At 39.5% G+C, this 20,307-nt stretch overlaps 1 protein-coding gene across 2 annotated transcripts; it reads left to right on the forward strand.

The window, feature by feature from the left end:
- The first annotated feature begins 1,882 nt into the window (after positions 1-1,882).
- Positions 1,883-16,924, forward strand: NOPCHAP1 (NOP protein chaperone 1). 2 transcript variants are annotated; one of them, XM_004373781.3, is made up of 4 exons: positions 1,883-2,033; positions 4,780-4,866; positions 12,862-12,998; positions 14,933-16,924. In XM_004373781.3, the coding sequence occupies exons 1-4, from the start codon at positions 1,919-1,921 to the stop codon at positions 15,152-15,154; spliced, it is 561 nt and encodes a 186-aa protein (XP_004373838.2). In that variant the 5' UTR covers positions 1,883-1,918; the 3' UTR covers positions 15,155-16,924. The 2 variants fall into 2 exon arrangements, with proteins under 2 accessions (XP_004373838.2, XP_023584765.1); XM_023728997.1 differs by lacking the exon at positions 4,780-4,866.
- Positions 16,925-20,307: the final 3,383 nt, after the last annotated feature.

Here is a 20,307-nt window from a genome sequence, read left to right on the forward strand (position 1 = left end):
GAGGTTAGGATTTACAACATATAGGAAAATTACATCAAATCACAAAATGGAGGACAATCACACAATAGCGGGAATCATGGCCTAGCCAAGTTGACACGTATTTTTGGGGACACAATTCAATCCATGACAGCATCCATTAATGACTGTAGCCTTTATCCACACCAAACCAAAAAAACCAAACCAGTTGCCGAGGAGTTGATTTCGACTCATGGCGACCCTTTGTGTTGCAAAGTAGAACTGTACTCCATAAGGTTTCCAAGGCTTTGAACTTTTAGAAACAGATGGCCACGCCTTTCTTCCAAACTGCCTTTGGGTTCGTTTGAAGTACCAACCTTTCAGTTAGTAGTTGAGCGCTTAACTATTTCACCACCTAGGGACTCCTGCTTGATCCATAAGGGTTGCGAAACGGTGTTACTCTAACTCTGTGTGTATTGATTAGCTAGAACTACCCTATAAAAAGAACTTTCCCACATCAACTACTTGGTTACCTGAAATACAGTTCTTGCAGTAAAGGTTAGAAAAATGCTTTATTTTTGCCTTTATCAATTTCCAGAGTAATGAGTTGGTGTTCTAACAACCAGCAAAGGCAACTAATGAAAGGTTTTTCAATTTTTTTCTTTATCATTATTATAGAATCATGGCTTTTTAATGTATTTGATGTGTTTCAACCATCTACAGACATTATTCTTCTTGGTGTTCTAACTGTCCCACCTTTGGCTAGTAGGAATCTCTTGGAGTTTGCTCCTGAGTCCTCATAACATGCCCTAATAGTCTTTGAGAGCTTCATTGCTTTCTGGTACACAAGATGTCCCAGATTCATTGTTCCTCTAAAATTTAGTGCTCCTCATCAGTTTTTTATTTTTGCTGTAAACACTCCTTATCTTTTAAAGAGATTAAAAGTGAGAAAAGCTATCGTTTATATTTATCATTATATTTTATAAAGCTATTTTTCTGGTTAACAACATCATTTTCTAGAAGGAAGACTATTTTGCCGGTGCGTCTTTATCTTTGTCAGATCTGAATGTCTAACATTCTAAATTATTGTTAAGAATCAGAGATGCCCCCTGGGGTGATTCTGGTCTCTGTCAATCAATTTACAAAAGAGATTCGAGGACATTTCCAGAGGCTAGAACCCCAGACTACTGAGGTGGAAAGACTTTCAATTTGTCAACCTATCAGTGAAAGAGTTAATTAACAAATATTCATTTGTTCAACTTCTATCTCAGTACCTACTGTCATTTCTCCCATAATTATTTGTGCCCTATGTTTTATAACTTGGTTACATTAACTTACTATTACGATAATAACAACATGGCTGACAGTGTCGTTACATACATTTTAGTCCTCTTCTTTTATCCCTCAGGACAAAACTGTAAGGTAGGTATTATTATCCCCATTTTATAAAGGAGGAAACTGAGGCTCAGAGAGTGATCTGGGACTGGATTTAATCTGACTGACTGTGGAACCCCTGCTCCAAAACGAGTAGAAAAAGGCAGGTTCAAGATTTCTGCTTTTGGGAACCCCGCAACGTTTAGAAGAGGTCTGGGCATACTACAGGTGGTCAAAAAATATTGCTTAAGAATGAAAAGGAGGGCAGCCCCATGCAGCGCTCTTCATGTTACCATTTACATATTTTGTTTAAACAGCGCCTTACCAGCTTTTTTTCCCAATAATTGGCGCAAGAGTCCCAACCTTCCTTTCCCTCCCAGGCGCTCCATGCTAAGAATACCCCGACGCTTATGCGCAACCAAGTCGCTCCGCCCGGTGTCGCTCCGCCAGGCGTAGCCCCCTTCCGCCCCGCCCCCTCGCCCCGCCCACCGCCGAGTTCCCTCCAATGGCAGCCCTGGTCCCGCCTTCTACAGTAGTCTCTTTTCCTGCATCCGGCCTGGGTCGGCTCGATCGGAAGGTTGCGGGAAGCATGGAGGTGCACAGTAAACCGCAACCCAGCCCGAGTTGTTCTTCGTCCACCGCGGGCTGCTCGGGTGTGTCGGTGTCCAAGGAGCTGTTGACAGCGGAGAGCGGCGGCCTCGGAGGTGACAGGCGGCGGCGGCGTGGGGCGCGCACGTGCGGCGAGGGGTGGCGGCCCGAGCAGCCCGGGGCTGGAGGCTGCCTGCTTAGGCCGGTAACCCTGAGGGGAGCCCTCGTGGGCGCCGCAGGGCTCTGTCAGTCCCGCCATCGCGGAGGTGGCTGTAGGGCGGGCAGCCACCACCGGGTCAGAGCTGTGTGGGCCGTAGAGCTCCTCGAGCTGGTGCTTCTTACGTTTGCCAACCGCCGCAGGCATCTCCCTGGCCGTCGAAGCGGGGACGCTTCGGAACTTTTCAAAGGAGAGGGTCATAGAGTCGCCTTTGTGGGTTGAAGGAGTTGGCTGGTGGGGAGCAGGCCAGCGAATATTATGGGTAATAATCCCCCCTGCCCCCAGTATACACACAATACTACTGCTTGGGGCTGCTCTCATGTAGACAGTGACAGGAAATCTACCCAGAATTTCAAGCATTATGATAAAGAATTAAAAGTAATAGGTTCGAATCCCAGCTCCACGAGTAAAATAGCTGTGGAACTTTAAGAGAGTTATTTACATTCTTTAAACCTCACTCTTCACGTTTGGAAAATGGAGGGTGTAGTGGCACAATGGTTAAGTGTATTTAACTGATAATGGAAAGGTCGACAGTTTGAACCCACCATTGGCTCCATGGGAGAAAAGATTGCTCCAGTCAAGATTACAGCCTAGGAAACTCTGGGGCAATTTTGTTGTTAGGTGCCATTGAGTGCGTTCTGACGCATAGCGACTCTGTCCTGAGCCATGCTCACAATCATTGCAGTGCTTGAGCCCATTGTTGCAGCCACTGTGTCAGTTTATCTCCTTGAGGGTCTTCCTCTCTTTCATTGACCCTCTGCTTTACCAAGCATGATGTCCTTCTCCAGGGACTGGTCCCTCCTGATAACATGTCCAAAGTACTTGAGATGAAGTCTTGCCATCCTTGTTTCTAAGAAGCATTCTGGTTGTACTTAATTCCAAGACAGATTTGTTTGTTCTTCTGGCAGTCCATGGTATATTGAGTATTCTTCAACAACACCATAATTCAAAGGTATCAGTTCTTCAGTCTTCCTTATTTACTGTTTGCCTTTCACAAGCATATGAGGCAGTTGAAAACTCCATGGCTTGAGTCTGGCGCACCTTATCCTTAAGGTGACATCTTTCCTTTTTCACTTTAAAGAGGTCTCTTGCTGCATATTTGCCCAGTGCAATGCATTGTTTGATTCTTGATTGCTGCTGGGTGTTGATTGTGGATCCAAATAAAATGAAATCCTTGATAACTTCAGTCTTTTCTCCGTTTATCATGATGTTGCTTATTGGTCCAGTTGTGAGGATTTTTGTTTTTATGTTGAGGTATAATCCATACTGAAGGCTATAGTCTCTGCTCTTCACCAGTAAGTGCTTCAAGTCCTCTTCACTGTCAGCAAGCAAGGTTGTGTCATCTGTGTATCTCAGGTTGTTAATGAGTCTTCCTCCAATCCTGATGCCCCGTTCTTCTTCATATAGTCCAGTTTCTTGGATTATTTGCTCAGCATACAGATTAAATAAGTATGGTGAAAGCTTTCCTGATCTTCAGCCACTCTGACCTATATGGTCACTGTGAGTTGGAATAGACTGGATGGCAGCTAACAACGACAACAACAGTAGTTCCAGAATTTTTGGAGAAGAGGGAGAATGTGAATAAGGTCTTGGGCATAGTCTCAGTAAATATCAGCTTCAAGAAAAGGTTCTGTGAGAACCCAGAGTATCTGAAAGAGTTACAATAGTAATAATTATAGCCAAAGCTTATGTAGTGTTTACTGTGCTCCAGGAATTAACTAATTTAATTCTCACAACAATCCCATGAAGTAGGATTTATCTGTAAAATCTACATTTTATAGGTGAGGGAATGGAGGCATGGTTTATCATACAGATAAGTAACTTGCTGGAGATCATGCCATTGGAAAGTAGCAAAACTGGGATTTGAATCCAAGCAGCCTGGCTCCAGAATCCATGTTCTTAATACAAATCCAATTGGTAGGCGTTAAGTAGCAATTTCAACAAATGTTTGAAAGCTTTGCTTTGAGGATGAACAGAATTTTGGTACCAGAGAGTGAACAGATTTCCCAGATAGTGGAAATAGGGCGTGCAGAGCCTTGAGTTTTGAAAGACAAATCCTGTTCTAGGAGTACCGATGGGCTGGAGAGTTGGGTCGATTTGAGGAGTAGTGAGAGATGAAACTGAAAAGTGAGTAAGGGTGGGAATGGGCACAAAATTTCTCCAAAGGACTATTTTGTCTAGGCTGGACATCTTCACTGAAGGGGAACTAACTAGGCAGGCATGTCTTACAAATGAAAAAACTAAATGATCAAAAAGGTTAGGTAGGTTGCCCAATATTACACAGCGAGTAATGCTTCCGGGCTTCACTTAACCATTATTGTATTCTTTACTGCTTTCTCCATTCTGTCATTACAGATCCATGTCTGTCTACTGATGAATTTCTGATCCAGAAAGATACAGTTTAATGTGCATTTATATTACTCAGCTTTGGGGCATAGATGTGTGAGACAGGCCTAAGAAAAGTGTGATAGATAAATATAAAGAACTAAACAATGAGAAACAAGTTGTAATGGAACTTGGAGCACCTCTTTGTAAAAAATATCTCAGGGGATGCGGAGCAATCAAGACTTAAGACTGGTCATGGGAGGTTTGCTGATGGGCCATTATTTTTTATGGCATAGTAAATTGTGTGTGTGTTTTTCCAGGAATATGGGACAGATTGTGCATCAACTCCAAGCCTAATTCCAGAAAGAGCTCTAATCTTCAAACAGTTCGGATAGAGAGGAGTCCCTGTAAGTACTCCTCCGTCTCTCTTTCTCTCCCTCTCAAGAGTCTTCTCTGATGCTCAGATTTGCCTAATTAAGCCGTTACTTGATGGGACACTTTCTACCGTCATAATCAGATATCAAGCCACAGAGAGTCTAGCGGAGCAACTCTTACTTGGGATTTCCATTGCCTGAAGAGGGTAACTTTCTCCTGAAAAAAATGCTTGTAGGATGAATTTTTGCAAGTTGAAAATAATTATTGTTACTCTCCATAGGAAATATTTTTAGACGTTACTAAGCCCCAAATTTAATATGCATGTATGAAAAAAACCACCACACCGCATTAAACTGGACACAGTTAAATGTTAAAGTGTTACTTTTAACGCAACCCAACAAGGAGCCCTGGTGGCGAAATGGTTAAGTGCTGGGGTGCTAACAGAAAGGTTGGTGGTTCAAACCCACCCAGAGGCTCTGTGGGGAGAAAGACCTGGTGGTCTGCTCCCGTAAACACTGGACAAACAAACAAAAAAACCCAAACCCATTGCTGTCAAGTTGATTCCAACTCATAGTGATCCTATAGAACAGAGTAGAACTGCCCCATAAGGTTTCCAGGAAGCAGCTTGTGGATTCAAACTGCTGACCTTTCGGTTAGCAGCAGTAGCTCTTAACCACTGCACCAGCAGGGCTTGTAAAGATTACAGCCTAGAAGATTGTATGGGGCAGTTCTGCTTTGTAACATGGGGTTAGTATGAGTTGAAATCGACTTGACACCACCTAGCAACAACAGGATAGTTCTCTTTATTAATTATAATATTGCTCTACTGTACAGTCACAAATGTATACACTTAGACAACATTTATATGGCCATTCATGTAATACTTAGTATCTGTATAACTTAATGTTAAAAAGAGAATAAAGACAAGAATTCAGTGGAACCAATGTAAATGACGCATGAGGTTATTGCTTCTATAAACTAAAAAATCACGAGTACTCTGAGAACTTAAACAGTGTTTCTCATGAGAAGTCTGCTGTCTTTTTTATTTTTGTTGTGCTGTATGCAGTTTCTTTTTTCCTCTGGGCTGCTTTTAAGAGTTTTTTCTTTATCACTGGTTTTCAACCATTTGATGATGGTGTTCCTTGGGGGTAGTTTTCTTTGTGGTTCTTGAGCTTGGGATTTGTTGAACTGGGTCTGTGAGTTTATAGTTTTCATCAGTTTGGAAAAATTTTGTCCATTCTTTCTTAAAATATTTGTTCTGTTCTCCTTCTCTCTCTCCCCTTCCCTTCAGTGACTCCAATTACATGTTATTTTGTGCTTGGAGTTGCCCCACAACTCACTGGTGCTCGATTCTTTTTTGGGGGGTGGGCTGTCTTTTTTAGTCTGGGTTTCATTTTCAATAGTTTCTATTGCTCTGTCCTCAAGTTCACTCTTCTTTTCTTTTGTAGTGTTTAATCTGCTGTTAATTCTGTTAATCCCATCCAGTGTATTTTCCATGTCAGATACTGTAGTTTTTATCTCTAAATGTTTGATTTGGTTCTTTTTCCATGACTCTGCTTAACATGCTCAGTCTTCTAAATTCTTGAGCATATGGAATATACTTATACAACTGTTTTAATGGCCTTGTCTAATTCTGTGATCTGTGACATTTCTGGATCCGTTTTAGGGATAGATTTTTCTCATCATGGGTCAAATTATCCTGCTTCGTTGCATGTCTGGTAGTTTTTTATCAGATGCCAAACGTGAATTTTGTTGGATGCTGGAGATTTTTGTATTCATATATTTTTTTAGCTTTGTTCTGGGTGCACCTAAGTTACTTGGAAAACAGATGGATTCTTCCAAGCACTCTTAGGTGGGACCAGAGCAGCATTTAACCTAGGACTAATTTTTGCCCACCACTTAGGCAATACCCTTCTGAGTACTCTATCTAATGTCCTGTGAATACACAAATATTTGGTGTGAACGTCAACCATTCCTGGCCTTTTATGAGCTCCAAGGACTCTTTTCTGCCCCTTTCAGGTGGTTTTTGCCCCAGTCGTGGGTAGTTTCCTCCCATGTATGTGCTGATCAGTAGCTGAAGACTTGTGGGAAACCGTTTGTGGATATCTGGAGCTCTCTTTGTGCAGAGTACTCTCTACAGTACTTGGCCCTGCAAACTCTAGCCACATTGGCCTCCCATGACTCCCAGTTCCATCTCCTCAGCTCAGGGAAACTAAGTTCCTACTGGAGTGGGAAGACCTCCTAATAGGTGAGGAGGCATCAGGTAGAGTTCTTAGAAGCGTACTGACTTAGTAGTAGGGGTCGTATCAGCTCAAAACAAAAGGTTGGCCTGGACTCATTGTCAGCAAAGCCTCAAAGGGATCAGTTCCCACTCCCTCCACTGTGGCCTGACACTCCCTCCAGGCGGTGAGCTGGGGATGATCATGAGGTTTGCCTCATTTGTTTCTGCTCTCTCAGGGATCACTGTTCTTTTCTGTCTGGTGTCCAATGTCTGAAAATTGTTACTTCCTGCCCCCTACCCCTTGAATTTTCAGTTTCAGGCAGGAAGGTAAATCTGGTCCTTGTTACTCCACCTGGACTGAAAGAGGAAGTCCATCAGCACCATCTATTGAAAAGATTATCTATTTCCTGTTGAATTTTATCAACTTTGTCAAAAATCTGTTTTTAATATTATTTTAAAATAGAGTTTTATTAAGGTATAATTTACATATAAATTCTTGACTATTATGAATAAAGTGCTGTGAACATTTTTGTACAAGCCTTTGGCTGGACATCTGTTTGTATGTCTGAAAAAGCCTTTGTTTATCTCCATTTGTGAGAGGTATTTTGCTGGGTGTAGAATTCTAGGTTGACAGCTTTTCCTTTCAGTACTTTAAAGATGATACTGTATTTTGGCTTGCATGGTTTCTGAGGGGGAGTCTGTTCTCAATCTAGTACTAGTTGCACTTTATATAATGTGTCTTTTTTTTTTCCCTTTGGCTGTTTTTAAGATTTTCTCTTTGTTACTGGTTTTCATTATGCTGTGGCTAGGTGTAGTTTTCTTCATTTTATTCTGCCTGGGGTTCATTGAACCTCTGGAAGTTTTGGATTTATAGCTTTTATCAAATTTGGAGAATTTTGACCATTAATCAAATATTTTTTCTATCATTTCTCTCTCTCCTTTCCTTCTGGTGGGACTCCAACACTTGATAGGCCACTGATGGTTCCTTAAAATTTATTTTCTCTGTGTTTCATTTTGGATAATTTCCTTTATGTCTTTAAAATCACTCATCTTTTCTTCTGAAGCATCTACTTTACTGTTAATTCCATCCAGTGTATTTTTATTTTCAGTTAATAGTAGTTTCTGTCTCTAGAAGTTTGATTTGAGCCTTTCTTTATATCTACCATTTCTTTCCTCGTCACAATCATGCTTTCTTAAACCTGTGGAGTATATTTATAATAGCTGTTTTAACTTCCTTATCTGCTAATTCTATCATCTGTTTCATTTCTGCATCTATTTCTGTTGGATTTTTTCTTTCCTTATGGATCATATTTTCGTGTTTCTTTGCAGGCTTGGTAACTTTTTATTTGATGCCAGAAATTTTGACTTTTATGTTGTTGTGTGCTGGATTTTTTTTTTTTTTTTTTTCCATTAAAATTTATTGAGCTCTGTTCTGGGGCACAGCTAAATTACTTGGAATTAGTTTGGTCCCATCAAGGCTTTTCTGGCATGAGTCTAAGCCACCCTTTTGTTTTGGGCTGATTTGGGCTGCTACTAAGTCAGTATCTTTCTGAGAACTCTACCTGATGCCTCAGGTATTAGGAGGTCTTCCCACTCCAGTGGGAACATGAACTGTTCCCAGCACTGTGTGATGTCTGGGAATTGTTTTGTATACTACTTCTTTCAGTTGGTTCTTTTCTTCACTCAGATAGTTTCCTTACACACGTTAGATCAGTACTCAGCCAAAGACTTGAGGGGGCCTCTCTCAATACAACTTCTTCCTCAGCATTTTGCTCTGAAAATTCTGGCCACCTTGTTTTTTCCAAAGTTTGACCTCTGTGTCCTCAACTCATAGAAACTACCTGTCTGTTGGAATTCTTGCTCCCTGCACTGCAGCTTGGGACTGCAGTAAGCTCGGACAGTTGTAGGGCTTACCTCCTTTGTTTTTGCTCTCTCATAGAACACTCTACTGGGCTGCTTGTTGTCCAGTATCTGAAAACCATTGTTTCATATACTTTGTCCACTTTTCTAGTTGTTAAGCTGGGAGGGTAAATCATGGCTGGAAATGGAACTACCTTCACCTTATATTTCTTTCTCTTTTTGCTAAGTGCATATAGTTGAATTTGCATAAGTTAAATGCAACTGTGATGAGACTTCATTGTGTTTTTTTAAATATCTCTTTCATTTATTACTAATGGCCAAACTGTATATGGTAAAATATACTGTAATAAGACACTGCCAAAAGAATCCATTCCTGTTAGTAACATTGAAAGCTGCAAAAATTGACCCAGGAAAAATTAGAGCTGATATAGATACTCAAAATAAAATTTATTTTTAACATCAAGTCAGAGAAATCCTTGACAGAATTTAAACCTGCACATTATGTGAAATTGGGCTTTGTAAAAATGATAGAGAAGAAAACTTACAATAGTAGAAATTATACTACTATATTTTTATATACTCATAAAACTGACCAGTTAATTAAATCTTTATGGTAAAATTGAAACAGAAATGACCCTGTAAATGAAAGTAATTTTAGTACAATAAAAATGGGGAAAAAAATGGAAATGTTTTAACTGTGATATACAAGATTGACAAAAGAATTAACAGAGTGGATGTGCTCTGTTGGTAAAATCCCGATTGTCATAAGCATGGCATCAAAATGTCCTTGAGGTCACATTTTGAAGTATATACAGGTGGTCTTTGAGTTATGATGAACCGCACTTAGGACTACCCTTTTTGTTTTTTTTTGTACATCTTATCGTTAAGTAATACGTACTACATGCAGTATTGCAGCATGTAATTTGCTGATGTTATTATTCTCAGATATTTACTCACAGATGTTCAGTATTATGATTTACTGATCCAGACACTGCTGTATAGCAGGCTATGGCCTGGTCTGTAATAAAGTCTGTGTTGGTATAGGTGCAGGGAGACCTAATGCATAGAAAGTTGGGCAGTGTTCAACGCTAACAACATATGACAGTTGAACTGCACACAGTCCCAACAGCCATTATGACTCTGACTTCATGGTTATGACACTGATGCCCGCAAATAAAGATCAGATTTATAGATACTGATAATAAAAGGCAATGATGAAAACTAAAAAAAAAAAAAGGTATTCGACTTATGTCAGAACCTACTTACAACATGGCTGTTGGAATGGAGCCCATTGTAAATTGAGGACTGCCTGTACAGTATGAGAAGTTAAATACAAACAAGCACTTCCCAATATGGGTCTTTTTTTTGGATCCAGGGGCTTTGGAGTACCTTTTGAATGATTTGTTTATGACAGTGATTTCACTGATTGGCTTTTGTGTAGTCAGCTGTGAGACGTGATGGATGGAATAGAGAACTTCTCGTGTCACAACAACATTATTATATATATGATTGTTGTTGGTGTTGCTAGCTGCTGTCCCCAACTCATGATGACCCCATGCATAATGAGATTGGACTGTTGTGATCCGTAGGATTTCATTGGTTGATTTTTTTGGAAGTAGATCACCAGGCCTTTCTTCCAAGTCTGTCTCAGTCTGGAAGCTCTGCTGAAACCTGTTCAGCATCATAGCAGCATGCAAGCCTCCACTAATGGACAGATGGTGGCTGCACTTGAGGTGCATTGAGAGGGCATCGAACCTGGGTTTCCTGCATGGAAGGCGAGAACGCTACTAGTAAACTACCACTTCCCCCGTATTTATGATTAAGACGAGATTATTTGAGTACACCATCTCATCTCTCAAAATTTAAATCTAAAAGTAAATGGCCAGTACTTTTGAGAACTAAAACTGGCCTAGCTTCAGGGTTTAGCATGTACTCTTCCACAGTGTCAAACAAATAATTTGGCTTTTCAGAATCATGGTTCATACCACACATGTAGATGAGTAGGCATTACTTAAAAACAAAGGCAGAATAAGATCTGACCTGATTCTCCATCTTTTGGTAATAGAGAGCATAAATTTAAATTTGCAGCATGGAAATACCTTTATTTTTATCAGCTTTTTTTTTCTATTTACTTGAAGGGGGGCATGGGAGCTAACATTTTTTCACTGTCTAGTATGGGCCAGACATTGTTTGGAGCTTTGTTATGTACATGATTTCATTAATCCTTCCAGCCCTATTTTACATTCAAAAGTCATTTGCTTGGCCTTTACCACTGTCTTGTTTTCATCTTCCATACTTTAGACGTCTTAGTTATCTGTTGGGTAGCAATTTCAGTCAATTTAATAAGCTTTTGAGAGCCCATTATTTGCATGTTTATATGCTGTGCCTCTTTTGAGCGATAAAGAAATTAAATACCTCTTGTTCCTGTTGTTGTCAGGTGCCTTTGAGTCCATTCTGACTCATAGCAACCCTGTGTGTGATAGAACAAAATGCTGCCCAGTCCTGCACCATCGTTGCCATGTTTGAGCCTGTTGTTACAGCCACTGTCAGTCCATCTTATTAGGGGTCTTCCTCTTGTTTACTGACCCTCTACTTTGCCAAGCATGATGTCCCTTTCCAGGGACTGGTCCTTCCTGATAACATGTCCAAAGTAAGCGAGATAAAGTCTCACCATCCTTGCTTCTGAGGAATATACTGGCTGTATACTTCTTCCAGGACAGATTTGTTTGTTCTTTTGGCAGTCCATGGTATAGTCAATATTCTTCACCAACACCATAATCCAAAGACATCAATTCTTCTTTGGTCTTCCTTATTCATTGTCCAGCTTTCTCATGCATATGAGGTGATAGAAAACACCATGGCTTGGGTCCGGTGCACCTTAGTCCTCAAAGTGACATCTTTGCTTTTTTAACACTTTAAAGAGGTCTTTTGCAGCACATTTGCCCAATACAATGCGTTGGTTGATTTCTTGACTGCTGTTTCTATGGGTGTTGATTGTGGATCCAAGTAATGTGAAATATTTGACAACTTTAATATTTTCTGTTTGTTATGATGTTGTTTATTGGTCCAGTTGTGAGGATTTTTGTTTTCTTTATGTTGAGGTGTAATCCATACTGAAGGCTGTAGTCTTTGATCTTCATCAGTGAGTGCTTCAAATCCTCTTCATTTTCAGCAAGGAAGGTTGTGTCATCTGCATACCACAGATTGTTAATGAGTCTTCCGCAGATCCTGATGCTGTATTGCTTATCACCTCTGTTTTATAGATGAGTGGTTAAATTGAATGTATTAGTCAAGACTCCTTTGGTTGCAAGTGACTGAAACCCTGCTCAGACTGTCTGAAGCATTAAAAAAAAAAAAATTATATTGACTTATTTTATTGGAAAAACAAAACGTGTTCAGTGTCATCGGGGTCTGCCGCTCTGTATCTCTTAGCTCTGCTGTCCTAGGTGCTAGCATAATCCAGAGCAAGCTCTTCCCCAAGGTGTGGCAAGTTGGCCAGTTTATCAGTAGCTCCTGGCTTACATTGTACAGCTCAGGAAGCTACCACAAAGAAGGGTTCTCTTTCTCAACGGTTCAAACAAAAGTCCCGAGTTGATCTCTTACTGGCCTGACTGGATCACTGTCTGTCACTGTGTATGCCAATGAACCAAATTGTGGTGGCCAAGGTTGTGGAATATGTAGGTGCACAGTGTGGGGACAAGAGTGACTAAGAGTCATAGAAGTTTAAAAGGAAAGTCAGGGCTTTGTTGTCAGAAGAAAGGGGAATAGATGGTGGACAGGCAGAAACAACCACTACATAATTAACTTGCCCAAGGAAATTCAGTTGCTTGAAGTGTTGATTACTGTTGTTACTAGATTCGGAAGTGCTTTGTAGGAAACCTTGGATTTTAGAAATTGAAGTTTGGCCAAACGCTAACATAAGTGTTGATATATTTTCTCCCCTTAGTATTGGACCAAGTACAGACCTTTCTCCCACAGATGGCCCAGGCAAATGAAAAGTTAAGAAAAGAAATGGCAGCTGCACCACCTGGTCGGTTTGATATCGAAAACGTTGATGAGACTCTTGGAAAAATTATACAAATGGTAATTATACTTTGTTTTGTTTTTTAAAGTAAAATTACCAGTAGGCCTTGTCACTAAAAAAAAAGAAAAAGCTTTTTCATTTTAATTTCAAATGTTATTTTCCTTCTTGGGAAGTCAGCTCACGTTCCCAGTATCCCATAGGTACTTATATCATTTTAGGTCTGTAAGCTTCCCTGGGTGAAGTTTAGGGATTTAGTAGTATAGAGTCATAGGAGGCTTTTTCAAGTCATATATTACATTTGTTATCTTGAAGCATTAATTTACTAAATGTCCTGGTTTTTCTTCCCCCACCCAAAGCCCAAGGGAGGTCATCATATTCTGATTCATTGATTGTACAAAAATAAATTATATGTTTAATGGGATGACATTATATAAGCCATAAGTGAAAATTGTCTCTCAGTTTATGTTTTTACACTGGAATTGCCTTTATAACACTTGTGTCTGGTCGGGGCTGACACTACTGTTAATAATATCTAATTCATCAGCGAATGTGGTCAGCTCTGCCTTCAGAATATATCCCAAATCCAGCCACTTCTTCTGACCTCCACTGCCACCTGCCCTGATCCAAGTAATTATGGTCCCTCCTTTGGACAGCTGCAGAAGTTTCCTGGCAGGTCTCCTTTGCTTCCAGTCTCACCTCCCTACGCTGCTCTTCACACAGTGTGTGTGGTGCAGTTTGTTACCCTTGGGGCTTCCCATCTCATTTCTGATAAACGCAGAGTCCTTCAGGGGCCTGCGGACCCTGCCTGCTGCTCTCTGTCTGGTCGTACTCCTGCTCAGTCCCCTCATTTACTGCATCTAGCTCCAACCTCCTTGTTCCAGACCTTTCCCTTGTGGTTTGTTGCCTTTTTGAAGAATGCTCTTCCCCAGATTTCTGCCTTCGGAATTCCTTGGTCTTTGTCACCTCATCAACAGGCTTTCTCTGATGACATTATCTTATCCTGCTTTCTTTTTCTTTATTGTCACTACCTGACACTGTGTTTCCATATGTATTTGTTTATTGTCTGTCTTTTACTACTAGACTAGGGGTCAGTAAATGTTTCTGTAAGGGGCCAGATAGTAAATGCTTTATATTCTGTAGGCCATATGGTCTCCATTGCGACTACTCAACCCTGCTGTTGTAGTGCAAAAGCAGCCATGGACATTACATGAATGAAGAAGTATGGCTTATAAACTCTATTTATGGACACTGAAATTTGAATGTCATATGATTTTCATGTTGCACAAAATATTATTCTTTTGATATTTTAACCATTAAAAAAATGTAAAATCTATATTGAACTCACGAGCTGAACACAAGAAACAGGCAGCAGAACAGATTTGGCCAGAGGGCTGTAGTTTGCCAGCTATAAGGGTTTTGTCTTTTTGCAAGGGTTTTCTTTTTTTTTTTTTCCTGTTGAGTCTCTCTAGCACCTAGTATGGTGCTTGGCTTATGTTAGTACTTGTTAATATTTGTTAACTGAATATTGCCAGATATATTCAGGATATATAGGACTAGGTTGTGGGAGACTCTTTACCTACAGTAAATATGAATCATTATTTTGGACTATGGCAACTAAAAGAATAAAAGTGCCATATCATATATGATATAAACACTAGAAATTAAAAACATTTCTTGCGCTTCCATATTTGTGCTGAATGTTCATTGTTCCCAACTGAAACAACCAGTTTCCATCGAGCCGATTCCGACTCATAACGACCCTATAGGACAGAGTAGAACTGCCCATAGGGATTCCAAGGCTGTAATCTTTATGGACTGCCACATCTTTCTCCCACCGAGCAGCTGGTGGGTTTGAACCGCCGACCTTTCTGTTAGCAGCCGAGCTCTTAACCACTGTGGCACCAGGGCTCCTTCATTACTCCTAGTGTTGTTTTACTATAGCTTTACAAGGGAGTGGCCCTGAAGTAAATTTCCTGCCTGGTGCTTTTTGCAGGATGTGGCCTTGTTTGAGATGAATCAGTCTGACTCAAAAGAAGAGGACAGTTCTGAAGAAAGTTCACAAGACAGTTCAGAGAACAGTTCAGAATCTGAGGATGAAGAAATCAGCATTCCTGGTGAAATCACCATAGATAATATTAAACTTCCTAATTCAGAAGGTGGAAAAGGCAAGATAGAAGTTTTGGACAGTCCTGCAAGTAAAAAGAAGAAACAATGAAATAAATGATCTGAAAAGAAACAGATGATGCATGCCTGCTAATTCTGCCAAAAAGGATGCAGTTCCCCGTTATTTTGCGTTTCAGGTACCTGTGTGGTTTTATGTAGTATTGTGTGTATTTTGTTTCAGCAAAATGAAAGCTGGCATTTAAGGAAATGGACTATATACAGATTAGACTGATGTTTGATAGCATGCTAAAGCAATTTAGCATTTAGAAAGCTTAACTTTATGCGTATTGGTGAGTGAATTTGTCGGCAGTTTCTTCCACATGGACTTCAGAAATACCAATTTATTTTTAAAAATATGTAAATTACCTGTTTTTTTGTTTTGTTTTTAAAATCACTCCACTGGATAAAACAACCTGATATTTTTAGGTTATTGTAACAGCAGAGACTTTTTTCACGTCAAAGATAGGTTCAATGAAAGAGACTTTTTTTAGAAGAAAAAAGATTGTTACAAGGAAAAAAATTACATATAGTTTTAGCTACCTTGAGGTATATCTATTTTCATTTGAAAACTTCATTTCCAGTTTGGACTTGGAGAACTGGTGCTGTGTGATTTGATCACTGTCTGGAACTCTGCAGCCGCTGACTACATGTGGAATCTATTAGTGGGAGTGTTGGGTTTTTGTTTTTTTTCTTTTTTCATAAAGCAATACTTTTTGCTCAGTTATGAAAACTGTTCCACACAGCTGCCCACCGTTTGAGACCTATCAAATGTAGAAAGTAGAGACATCACCAAAAAATCAGAGGGAATGGTACAAAGACAGACAACAGGTGGTTTTCCCTTTCAGAAGTCAGCATGGTCCCAGGCTAGAGTTTTTCCTCATTCTTAACATTATTAAACTTGTTTGCGATCTCAGATCTGCCAGCAGCCTGACTTTTGCTCAGGAAATAAATCTAAGAATTTAAAGGACTGCCTATCTGTTGAGCTGATGCAGCTTGGTTGCCTAATGTTTTAGGGTTCTCTTTGAGCCCTATTTTTTCTGCTCTTCTAAGGCACCTTGTAAATACTCTGAAGATTATTCTCAAGGTCCTTCCTGGTCTTTTCCTGGGCTGTGCCTTAATGTGTGAAGAGGATGAACAGATCTGGAAATGAGATTTCTCAGCTGGAAAGGGTATTAATGCTATACGGTGTAGCCCAGAACACAACTGTGATGCATCATTGGCTTAAATATGTAAAGATTGTCTTTAGCTGGATATTATGATATGTTGTGAGAAGAGGTGAATTTGTCTGGTTTACTATTTAACCTGGTACATGGCACACAATAGGCACAGAATAATATTAATAAATGAATTAATGACTGTACAGGACATTTTAAGCTATGGTAGACTGTTCCAGTCAGAGGGATATAAAAACGTAACTTTTCAGGAAATACAAAATATTCACGTAGAAATAGGCTGAGTGATCAGTGAAAGAGAATAGTCAATCTAGAAATAGATTCCAGTATGTAAAAATTTTAATTTTCTCTCCTGCCCTGGCTAGCTCATGTAATGCAACTAACTAGGCTTCCTATACAGATATGGGAGTCAACTAAATTCAGGTCCTCTGGACATTCTTGTGACAGGAGAATAAAGGCAAACATAAAAATTCAATATACGGTAAGGATAGCATTTCAAGTAAATATGTAAAATGGATAAATTCAATATACAATGTGAGGACTGGCTAACTATTTCAAATGAGGTTAGATTCTAGCCTCATACCATGTGCCAAGATAAACTATATATGGATTTAAAGATTTAAATCTAAAATAATAAAATTATAAGAATACTAAAATGTGGGTAAAGATTTAATAATGGAGTTGTGAAAGGTTCTTTTAAATGGGTAACATCAAAGCCTGAAATCACAAAGGAGAAGAGCAGCAAATTTGTCCACAGAAATGTTAAAAACCAGTGAGCAGCAAAGAAATTTAAAAGGCAGGGGACAAGCTGGAAAAATATTTATAATATATGAAAAAGTGAGAATCATTAATATATAAAGAGCTCTTACAAACTAGTAAAAAAGGACTAACATCTCTATAGTAAAAGGCCATAGGACATGAACAAGTAATTTACAGAATAAAAAAGAAAAAGTTTAACCCCGTTTATCAAGGAAATGCAAATGAAACCAAGACTGGTTTTTTGTTTTTTTTTAAATCAAATTGGCAGGTGAAACTCGCTAGTACTTACTGAGCACTTTTTATGTCTGCCAGGTGCTTTAAGAGTTACCACAATCCATACATATGTAAAAATTCATCGTGCTGTACATTTAACATTGTGTACTTTATGTATGTTATACCTTAATAAAAAAAGGTTTATTTTTATTTTTTAAAGCAGTTTACCCTATAGTTTGTTGGAAAGTAAATTACTGCGCTTTGAGTTGTCCAACCTGTGCTTTGACAGATGTTTAGGTGTGAGATGGTGGCAGCTGTTTGGAGAACTGTTCCTGCTGAGATTGATAACATGTTCTCTTCAAACTGTGGAGTACCGTCTTTCTATGGCTGTATGACAGTTTCATGTCAGAGTATTAGGTATAATGTCTTTGAAGCAAAAATTTCATTCAGAAAACTTCCCATCTATTCCCATATTTTAATTGTGCATCAATATGGTGCTTATAAAAAACTGCCTTGCGGTGTAGTTTGTATCCACTACTGTGGTAAGAAAGGCAGGAAGACGTTGCATCTTACTTTCATACGTGTTTCCCGCGGTGCCTAGCATAGTGTTCTTCACCAAGTTGGAATATACAATAAATGTTCATTAAACTGACCCTTCTTTTCCTTCTCTTTATGTCGATTAAAGCAACTCAGCTTAAAAGTCAGTGGTTCACCATCCTGAAGAAAAAGGACGATTTTACTGGTAGACTTTCCCTAATAGTTTAATTTTGCATTCTTTGTGTTCATTCTTGCTGGTGATTGGCTTAACAATGGGCATGCAACTCAGACCTTCCCAATGAGGCATGAGGAAAGTCGTCTTTAGACTTTTAGGAAGGAAAGGATGTCTCGTTCCTGAAAAGGCACATAAAGAGATGGTTTCTTTTGGAAGATGGGACTGGGGATTGTGGCACGACTGGATAGGATTCCTAGGACTGCTGCCATCTAGTGGCCACGAGTGGAGCCAGCCTGAGGGTAAAGTCTGCACAGAAGGATGGAAGCAAAGAACGTCACTGAGTCCCTCGCTGCACCAAGTAATCCTGCAGACTGTACTATTACAGCACTTCTTATTTCATGGCATAATACTTTTTTTTTTATTGTTAAAAAAAAGATCATAACCTTATGAGATATTCTGCTTGTATCCATTTTACAGATGGGACAAATGGCATGAAGATGCTAAGTAATTTCCTGAGGTCTTACAGTAAGTAAGTAGTGGAGTCAGGAGATAAGATCAGTCAGCCACACCTAGTAGTCATGGGCTTCTTGGCCACTATGCCACAAGCCCAGGCTCTAGAGCTGTCTGGATCTGAATCCTAGCCCAGCCATTTATTTTAGTTTCTCCATCTGTAAAATGGGAATAATGGATTTCCCTCATAGGGTTTTTGTGAGGAGTTAATGAGTTAATACACATCAAGTGCTTAGAATGGTACTCACTAAATGTGAGGTGTTATGCTATAAGAATAATACACATTAGTTGCAAATATTTGGTGAAACTGTTGGTGAGATTATAGACTGATACACCCTTTGACTCAGGCATTCCACTTCTAGGAATTTATCCTGATTGAATAAGTATGACTTTGTTCTCAAAGTTGTATATAAGACTTATTGCCACATTTAAAATAGTAAAAAGCAAATTTAAATGTCCAGGAATAGAGAACATGTTGAATAAAAGTCACTAAAATATGCAGAAATACATTTATTGACATAGAAATATGCTCATGATACATTGTTAATTAAAAAAAAGTTAACAAAGCTATTTATGCACAGTATTATACTAACTCTGTGAAACAAAATCCCAGTATATATATTAATTGAAAAAGTCTAGAACAATCCCAGATATCATCTGTCGTTATTTCTGTGTAGAAAGATTATGGTAAGAGTCCTGCCTTCCCATTTTACATATTTTTACATAATTAGGTATTATTTCATCACTTTAAAAATCCACTGGGGTATTATTTGTATTATAATAATGAAGATGAAAGACTCCATTATTCAGTGTGTCTTGTGTCTGACAGTATCTTCCTTCTAGCCCAGGTTTCCCTCAACAGCTTTTATTTTCTGGGGGACAGGTATAGGGGAACCAAATTTGGTTCCTCATCCTAGCTCTAGCTACTTCCACAGCAGCTCTTGTAGATAATATCCATTATCGCCAATGTTAGCTTTTTAACTAACTTAGTTTTTTACTAAAGTTTTAGTTTGACAGATACTCAATGTGTGCCTGCTACCTGCTACTCAGGAACTGATTTAAAACCAGTTGCCGTCAAGTCGGTTCTGACTCATGGTGGCCTCATGTGTTCAGAGTAGAACTGCACTGCGTAGGGTTTTCATGGCTGTGGCCTTTTGGAAAGAGATTGCCAGGACTTTTCTTTCAAGGCATCTCTGGGTGGGTTTGAACCAGCCATGTTTCAGTTATTAGCCCAGAGCTTAACCATTTGCACTACCCAGGGACTCCTAGGAACTGACTTAGGCACTGGGAATAAAAATCTTCTCAACTTGGTTAAGACCATCAGCTCTGTTGCTTAAATACTCATTCTGTCACTTAGTAGCTGTGTGATTCTGAAAGCATATTTTTATTGAGCTTCTCCTAAGTATCAGGCACGATATTAGGGACTGGAGATACAGCATTGTACAAAACAAGCATCTGCTTACAAAGCTTACATTCTAATGGGACAAGATCGATGCTAAATACATACAGAATATGCCAGGTAATGGTTAGTGCTATGAAAATGGAGGATAAGGGGGATAAAGGATGACAGGGCAGTTAAGGCATGAATGTGGGGGCATATGTGCTGCCTTAGAAAGGATGGTCAGTGAATGTGTCTTTGATAAGATGATGTTTGGTGAGAGACTTGAAGGATGTGAGGCAGCCAGTGGTGAGGCTATATATGGAGAAAGAGTTTTAGGAAGCGGCAATGGTGTGCTGACGCCCACTGTACTGACTTTAATTGCGGGCAAATGTTCCCAACTCCATGTTCAGTAAAGCAAGTTGGTAGCTTGAAATAGACCTTGGTGAGAATATTTACAG

Source organism: Trichechus manatus, unplaced genomic scaffold, assembly GCF_000243295.1.
Source record: "Trichechus manatus latirostris isolate Lorelei unplaced genomic scaffold, TriManLat1.0 scaffold00027, whole genome shotgun sequence".
NCBI lineage: Eukaryota > Metazoa > Chordata > Mammalia > Sirenia > Trichechidae > Trichechus > Trichechus manatus.